Here is a 9,370-nt window from a genome sequence, read left to right as displayed (position 1 = left end):
GGCCCGGGCTGGGGATTCGAACCCGCCACCTTAGGTGTATGTGGCTGGCACCTTAGCCGCTTGAGCCACAGGCGCCGAGCCAATAATTGTTATTTTCAATAAAACTTAGGAAGAAGTATTTTAAAACGAAAATAAAGAGTACAAAATAGCTCTTTTGAAATATCAGAAAACACAGCCATTAAAACCTACCAAAATGTTAAGAGAAGAAAAAGTTTATAAGACATTAAGTAGAAAAAATATTTATAGAGGGATTACAACATAAAAAACCATGAAAACACTGGGTATTATTAAGAAAGAATTTTGAGTAATTGAACACTTAGATATGAAATAGCAGTAATAATTCATAATAATTCAGTTCATAATTGAAAGAAAAGTTAATTAGTATGACACGACTACAGTATGGGAGCAACCCGGATAAGCAATGGATCAATATAAAAAGATCTAGGCATTCTAGATGACTATGAAATGCAATCAACTGTGTCAACCTATATCTGTGTCAACCTACATCAACCTATATCTGAAATATATCTGAAATAAAGGTTGATGTAACTAGGCTGCATTATTACAAATGTAATATCTGGAACAAAGGAGGCAGCCCCATAATCCTCTATGCTACTAAGTACATATCTTAAATAGTACAATTAATTTAAGTACCACATTAAAGACACCAGAGCCAACTAGAAAACCCACAGAGGACAGAGACTAAAGTTGTGTTACATAAGGAAAAAAACTGAAAGAACTGTGAATATTCAATCTGAGAAAAAGATATGGAGAAGACAAAATGGCTATTTTAAATAACTAACAGCTATCATTTGGAAGAGATATCAAAACTATCCTGTGTTGGCCAAGTGTGGTGGCTCACATCTGTAATCCCAGCACTTTAGGAGGCCAAGGAAGGAAGATCACTTGAGGCCAAGAGTTCAAGACTAGCCTCTCTCTATAAAAAATAGAAAAATTAGTTGGGCATTGTGGCGCATACCCAGCTGCTTGGGGGTTGAGACAGGAAGATGGCTTGAGCCTAGGAGTTTGAGACGACAGAGAGCTATGATTGCACCACTATACTCCAACCTCAGTGAGACCCTGTCTCAAACAAACAAAAAATATTGTGTTGCTACAAAGGGCAGAATTAAATTTTTAGGAGGAAATTAGAGTCTTTGAGTCAATCTTCTACCAGCATCAATTTTTATAAAATGGAATAGATTCTCTTTGTAGTAAATTTTCCTTCTCTGTAAATACTCAAATGCTCATCTAATAGGGTTTTAGGGGGAAAAAAAATCTTATTCTAGATACTACCCAAAGCTCTTGCCAATTCCTATGAACTTAGGATATAAAATTTTTTAAATTAAGTTTATGTGAAAGATTAGTTTAGGTTAAGCCATTAAAACTTATTATATGTATATAAACAAAAGCATACCTTGGCCCAGGTTTTGGAATTTTGCCAGCCTGAAGCTCATCAATAATATCATCAATATCCTTAGGTGTCAGATCCTCCTAGGAAAAAACAAATTACAACAGTCATGTTGAAATTATTTCATACTGCTTGAGTCTGTAAATCCCTAAAACCAGTTATTTTATTGTCTTCCTGCCTTTCAGCTCACAAGATAGTTACCAAGGTAGCAACAACTGAATAATTCCTACATATAGCATATAGCGCTAAATATAAACTGCAACAAGAGCTGTAGCTGAAGAGACAATACATAGTAGTGCTTTGAAGTGAAACACGTCTGCATTTACATCCAGCCCCACTACTTACTAGCAATCTTGTTCAAATTATTCAGCCTCCCCAAATTTGTTTATCTGCAGACCTACTTCAGTGTGTTTTTGAGGATTAAATGAGAAAATATGTAAGTTAGAACAATGCAAGGCATATGGTCAATAAATGCTAAATCCTTGAAAAATTATGGGATACAAAGAATAATTAGTAACTTGTAAGTAGACACCTAGTATCTCTCCATAATCTTATCAAAGCTCTGACTACTAACTGAAACAATTTCTATCTCTTCAGACAAATCCATCTATAGCTGCTGTATTTAGATTTCTAATGCTATTTGCAAAGTTTTGACTAATTCCTATTTAAATTCAGAGTCCAAAAATTCAGTGGAAACATGTTTTGGACAAATGGAACACCAAGCAAAACTTGGCTTCAGGATTTCAAAGCTTAGAGGAGCTCTGAAGGGACAAACCCCCAGCCAGCCCAAGAGATTCTTAACAAGAGACCGTCGAAACCATACAAAGTTAAGATCTCCAAATGCTGTATCGTTAATATAAGAGTAAACTAGAGGTGTGGCACAGGGCTCATGCCTGTAATCACAGCACTAGGAGGCTGAGGCAGCCCTGGAGTTCAGGAATTCAACACCAGCCTAAGCAAGAGCAAGTGCCTGTCTCTACTAAAAATAGAAAAGTAAGCTGGGCATGGTGGTATGTACCTATAGTCCCAGATTCTCAGGAGGCTTAAGCAGGAGACTACTGAGGAATACTTGAGCCCAGGACTTTAAGGCTGCTGTGAGCTAGGCTGAGGCCATAGCTCTTTAGCAAGGGGGACAGAGCAAGACTCTGTCTCAAAAAAAAAAAAAAAAAGAAATTAAACTATCCCTGAAAGAAAACTGCTAGCCTGGAGCTTTTGGACTAGAAGAGAAGAGGAGACATAGGGGACAGAGAGAGTGAGGGAAGGGGCTTTTCCTAGGCAAGTAGATACTTCTAGGAGCAAGAGAGGATCCCTGCCTTTTTTTCTTTTCCCCCTATACAGGGTCTCACTCTGTTACCTGGGATAGAGTGCAATGGAATCATCACAGTTCTCTGTAATGTCCAACATCCAGGCTCTGGCTGGGCCACCAGTGTACTTTGCTAATTTTTAAAAATTTTTTGTAGAAATGGGGGTCTGACTATTGCCCAGACTGGTCTCTAATCCCTGGCCTCAAGTGACCTTTCTGCCTTGCCCCCTCCCCCCCAAATGCTGGGGTTGTAAGTGTGAGCCACTGTGCCCAGCCACAGATCCCTCTTGAAGAATCTACTTCGCTCTGTCCTCAAAGAACTTCTATAAACAAATTTCTAAGAAATATGAGCTAACAAGATTACCTGAATGAGACCATGATATAACTAGGGTGGAAGTGATTTTTTAAAAAGATAACAAGACTCCACGTATCTGACTAGTAATAACATTTTTTAAAAGGTCAAAGGTCAAAGAAGAAACCAAAATGCAAAACTTAACAGAAGAGTGTTCAGTTAAAAAAAAGCAAAACTTATGAAATCCAGCTAAAATAGTACTGAGAGGTATGATACCATCTCTATAAAATTTTTAAAACAAGTGCTATTAGTCTGGCTGCATACATATATAGAAAAAAATTAAAAAGCATGTATGAGACAAATACACATTAAATTTATGATAATGGTTATCCTGGGGGATGAAAGACTTAGGATGGGGGTGCTTCACCATATATCTAGCTTATTTCTATAAATGATAACAATGATAATTATAATACCTAAATGTAACGTAAAATGTGGCAAAATGTTAAGTCTTATCTGTTAAGTCTTTATAGGTACTATGCCAAGGTTATTTTGTATACTAACATGTAAATTATTAAATTTTTCATAATTTAGAAGTTTAAAACTTTTGTTATCCTCTAGAGTTAAATTAAAGATAATTTTTTAAAAACCTGGGTATTGGCTCGGCGCCTATAGCTCACCCTGCTAAGGCGCCAGCCACGTACACCTAAGGTGAAGGGTTCGAATCCCCAGCCCGGACCCGCCAAACAACAATGATGGCTGCAACCAAAAAATAGCCGGGCGCTGTGGTGGGCGCCTGTGGTCCCAGCTACTTGGGAGGCGGAGGCGGGAGACTCGCTTGAGCCCAGGAGTTGGAGGTTGCTGTGAGCTGTAATGCCATGGCACTCTACCCAGGGGGACAGCTTGAGGCTGTTTCAAAAAAAAAAAAAAAAACCTGGGTATTTGTGCCAAAAGATTCTTCTAAATGAGCCCAATTCAGAAACCAACATCTACAGGACACAAAATCAGTATTTAAGGTATTTTAAATATGACATACAACTTAAACTTACATTAAATGAAATACTCACATAATAGTTGTCATTTATTTGAACCATGGGTGCATTTACACAGGCCCCTAGACATTCCACCTCTATAAGAGTGAAAAGTTTGTCAGGTGTAGTTTCCCCAACCTTTATTCCTAAAAACATAAATAATCTCCATTAGGACCAGGTTATATTTTAACAGAAATTCAATTTAAGAAAAAGAAAACCCATAATACAGAGATACACAGTAAATATTTAAGAGTATTACATTTCTTTAAAAAAAAGAAAAATATTCTTTATGTAATTAGAACAGGCAAGGATTGCTTTTCCTTTTTTTTTGTGATAGAGTCTCACTTTATCACCCTCAGTAGAGTGCAAAGGCATCACAGCTCACAGCAACCTCAGACTCCTGGGCTCAAGCAATTCTCTTGCCTCAGCCTCTTGAGTAGCTGGAACTACAGGCACCTGCCACAATGCCCAGCTATTTTTTTTAGAGATAGGGGGTTTCACTTTTGGGTCTTGAACTCCTGAGCTCAGGCAGTCCTCCTGCCTTGGCCTCCCAGAGTGCTGGGTTTTTTTTTTTTTTTGAGACAGTTTCATTTAGTCACCCTTGGTAGAGTGCCATGGCATTGTAGTTCACAGCAACCTCAAACTCATGGGCTCAAGTGATCTCTTGCCTCAGCCTCCTGGGTAGCTGGGACTACAGGTGCCTGCCACAATGCCCAGCTATTTTTAGAGAAAGGATCTCACTTTTGGTCAGGCTGGTCTCAAACTCCTGAGCTCAAGCAAATCTACCCATCTCAACTCCCAGACTGCTGGGATTATAGGCATGAGGCACAGCCCATGCAAGGATTTAAGCAAATGTCTTCCTTTAAAAAACAATTAAATTTCAACAAACCCATCTCTAGTGTTTGTTATTATATAGCAGTGCATCAGACTATATTTTCATTTTGATTGTGAAAATAAACTAAAATCAGTCACACTATATGATTAGCAAAAACTCGGAAAATACCTAATGTCAAAGATTATTAAGGTTGTGAAGAAAATGGGTACTCTCATATGTTTAAGGAAGGCAATTTGGAAAAAATATAATAAAGTCTAACCCACCAATTCTACTTCTTGTAAATAACCTCAGTATTTAACAAGCAAACTATGCAAAGATGTATGTACATGAAAGTAACTGCAGAGTAACTTAATTTATAATAGAAAAATGAAGCAGACATATATTATGCTATAGAAAGATAGTCAAAATAAAGTATAAAAAGCAAACATAGACACAGTATATTTATATACTGAATAATCAATATGATATAAAATCTGTAATACACCCAACTGTTATCAGAATTTATACATTACAGCTGAGGAGTGGGATTTTGAGCTGACTTCAACTTTCTGTTCGAATATTTCAATACTGCCCAACTATTTTTACAACATGCAAGTACTGTATACTTAGTAACAAAATTAAAGGATAAGTCCTTTTCTTGCATTTGACATACATAGGTATAAATGCAGCAATGGCATTTTGTACTGAAAAATCCCCATTTAACCCTAACCCTAACCTTTTAAAAGCTACTATTATATAATAACACCTATTTCAAATGCCCCTTCCTGAAGCATTCTTACTAAACTCTTATTTGTTCCATGGCTGCTTTGGAAGAATATATGCATAATAATAGTCATTTTTTACATGTCACATGCTATCACACAGTAAGTGAAACAATTTTCTAAACAACAAAAATTTTAATACTCCTAGAAGCTTTTCAAACAAACTTAATGATTTAGAAAGAAAAGATAACAGATAACTCAGCTTTGAGGCTAAGAACTAAGGTAGAACACAAAATTGGAAGACATAAAGGCGGGCACAACATTCTACTGGGGAGGTAACAGATCCAAGAAGCTGGTGGAAGTTGGAAACACCAAGAAGATAGAAATATGTCAATCTATAAAGACAATTTTACTTTTTATCAAAGTTACAATATAATGTATCCCATACCAAGCTTCTTCTGAATTGCTTCCAGTATGCTGTCAGAGTTCCGAAGCATGCAAGGGGTAGTAGTGCAGACCTGAATGTGATACTTTCCCACTGGCTTTCGATTATACATTGTATAAAAAGTTGCTACTTCGTATACTCTCATTGGAGGTACCTGTAAAACTTCTGCAACCTAAAATATTAGGACATTTTAAAATATTAATTGATTTTTTTAGATATGTTGTAAAAAGTGTAATTTCAACACTGCCTCAATTTGGTAAAAACAGTAAAGTTCTTCAAAAGTGGAAAACATTCTTGTATTTGATAATTACAAGATATAAACACTTCAATTTTTGCAGATATCTTACACTAAATCACACAGAGCACAGAAATGGAATCACAGACTTCCTCCTCCTTCTACCCCACTCCTCATTTCTGAAAAAGGATATTCTTTTTCCCTTAATCTTTTCAGTCTTTCATTATTAAGAATTTCTACTTTGATCGACTCATATTTTGTAATTTTAATAGTCTAAATAGCAAAAATGTAGTGGTCAAATCCCAATAAAGTAAACAATTGGATTTTTAAAACCCTACACAATTTTTCAAAAAAGCCTTGATATTACTTGTAAGGTATAGTACATGCAAATGATGCTGCAAAAGAAAAAAGGTTGAGAATCAAAGCTATTAACCCATATTTGTTTACATATCTACATTTAGAGATCTCTACTACATATCACACATACACTTCTCCAGAATAATCCAAAACACAACTTACATTTCATATCACAATACTCTTTCAATAGCTGGATATAATAGACAAGTACTTCCCAACCCTTTGTATCAAGGTATGAATAGAAAATACCTATTTTGATATCCTGGGGTTCAGGACTACGAGGGCCACTATCTCAGCATGCCTCTCTTAGTCAGCAATTCTATTAGGGAAAACAAGGCTTTCTAGATGTTTGCTAGGGCTGCTCCTTGTACAGTCGATCACGACTATAATCCTAGCTATAACTTTCTAGGTGGCCTAATATCATTAAGACTTCCTATCTGACACTCCTAAAATTATACATATTATACATAGTATGTCCACGTTCTAACATAAAAGGTCATTAAATGAATTCAGATGAAAAAAATGTAGAACTTTATCAAGAATTCTAAAGGAAATGTATTCTCAAAAGACATCAAATCATGGCTCAATTATGACACACAAACTAGCTGTGCTATTTAATCCAGTGATTCTAAATCAGGAATGTGTCTGAATCTGGGGAGCTCTTTACCAAAATATACCTGCTAGAGCCCTACTACTGCAGTAGTTTAACAAACCTGGACAGAGGCCCTGATTTGTCTAATTTGAAAAAATTCTCCCCTGGAATTCTCCCACACACCTCCCTATGTCTTAGTGACATACACTATATTGCCACACAAATGTAATTATGTTATTAGGATATAAATAAACTCGTAATTTGGATTACTACTGAAAGCTATTAGAAAAATAAATGAATCTTAAAATATGTATAAATAAATAGACTAACTTCATATCATTAGCCAAAATGGGTCACCCATAGCATTTTTGAAGATTGCTGGTTTCAAGGTAGCATAAATACTACATATTACATAAATTTTTATTAAAGCCTACAATCAAAGGTGTAAAATACTAAAAAGACTCATACTAGCTATACTCAGATCCTTTTTCCCTGTATTTCTAATGTTTAAATGTTATGCTAATTTTCAGGATATCTTGACACTAAATTTTACACATTTGGGATCTTTTATCTTTATTATAACTGTTTCTCTCAAACTTTTTTTTGGGGGGGAGAGACACTGTCTTACTCTGTCACCCATGTTAGAGTGCTGTGGTATCAGCAACCTCAAACTCATGAGTTCAAGTGATCCTCCTGCCTCAGCCTCCTTGAGAGAGGCCGGGATTACATGGGCCCACACCATGCCTGCCTAGTTTTTCTAGTTTTTAGTAGACAAGGGGTCTTGTTCTTGATCAGGCTGGTCTCAACCTCCTGAGGTCAGCTCCCGGAACATAGGCATGAGCCACTGCATCTGGTCCAGGCCCCTCATAAAACCTTCTTTCACCATAATACTTCTATCTTCTACAAGGATAGAAAGCTTAAAGGAACCAACAACAACAACAAAAAAAAAACAAATACAACTCAAGGAAATATATAAATGACTAAAGGGCTCCAAACTCCTAGATTCTGACACCGGAGATTATCAGGGTAATCTCTACATAAGGAAGTTATCATACACAATCTCTCCTCTTTTCCAACTAAGGCAAAAATGAACCAGTACCTTATTCATTGCAGAGATAGGCAACCACCCATGCTGCCTTTGAGCTAAATCCAGGACTGGAAGCACCGCTGCTGCTTTATGCCCTTCTGGGTAGTTTTTTACAATTGCCTCTATCCTCTGTATAAAAAAGGAAATCACTCACTTTATACATATGAAAACTACTAAATATTCTGTAACTTAATAATGATATAATGTTAACTTAGTCATACCTTATAGTTTTCTGGTGTGAAATCAAATGGAGTATCTGGGTTATTCTCAGGAGTATCTCTGTGCTATACAAAGAAAAAAGGTTTTTCAAACTTATCCAAATTCTCTCAAAGTTTGAATAACACTATATATCACTATACTATCACTTGATTGTTTAGTCTCTCCATTTTAATTACAACATGACATAGTATATCTATCCTTCCATCAAAAAGAATGACTAGACACACAAATGAGTATGATTACCAAAGTTAACAGAACTCAAAATTTTAGAAAAGTTTTAGGAAGCATTTTTTAAAGGTTAAAGGAAGTAGCTTTAGGACCACTAAAATAAATAACAAAGTATTATCTAATTTCATTAGATAAGAGGATCTTCTAATATAATTACCAAAACAATACCAATTACAAGAAGCCTTATGAAATTAAGACACAAGGCTCGGCGTCCATAGCTCTGTGGCCAGAGTGCTGGCCACAGACTCTGGGGCTGGTGGGTTCGAACCCAGCCCGGGCCTGCTAAACACCAATGACAACTACAACAAAAAAATATCCAGGTGTTGTGGCAGGTGCTTGTAGTCCTAGCTATTTGGGAGGCTGAGGTAAGACAATTGCTTAAGCCCAAGTCTGAGGTTGCTGTGAGCTGTGACTCCACAGCCCTCTGTCAGGGGCAACACAGTGAGACTGTCTCAAAAAAAAAAAAAAAAAATTAAGACACAAAATTTTGAGTGTGAACATATGTATATTTTTTCCAAAAGAAAAGATATCAGCTTGTCAATGGGATCTGTGACCAAAAAACATTAAGACTCATTACTTAGGCTCGGCGCCTATAGCTCAACTGGCTAAGGCGCCAGCCACATACACCTAAGGTGGC

At 36.5% G+C, this 9,370-nt stretch overlaps 1 protein-coding gene across 1 annotated transcript in view; it reads right to left on the bottom strand.

Moving 5' to 3' along the window:
* Positions 1-9,370, bottom strand: part of NDUFV2 (NADH:ubiquinone oxidoreductase core subunit V2) — a 30,630-nt gene that overhangs the window by 5,453 nt on the left and 15,807 nt on the right. Inside the window, exons 3-7 of the mRNA XM_003801000.3 lie at positions 8,508-8,570; positions 8,299-8,415; positions 6,019-6,187; positions 4,071-4,180; positions 1,415-1,491 (exon numbers count right to left, since the gene is read on the bottom strand). Coding sequence (XP_003801048.1) covers positions 1,415-1,491; positions 4,071-4,180; positions 6,019-6,187; positions 8,299-8,415; positions 8,508-8,570 — 536 coding nt within the window. The remainder of the gene's footprint in view (positions 1-1,414; positions 1,492-4,070; positions 4,181-6,018; positions 6,188-8,298; positions 8,416-8,507; positions 8,571-9,370) is intronic.

The sequence above is a fragment of the Otolemur garnettii genome, unplaced genomic scaffold, assembly GCF_000181295.1.
Source record: "Otolemur garnettii isolate 467f Iridium unplaced genomic scaffold, OtoGar3 scaffold00193, whole genome shotgun sequence".
In the NCBI taxonomy this organism is placed as follows: domain Eukaryota; kingdom Metazoa; phylum Chordata; class Mammalia; order Primates; family Galagidae; genus Otolemur; species Otolemur garnettii.
This window is presented reverse-complemented; position numbering and strand designations above follow the sequence as displayed.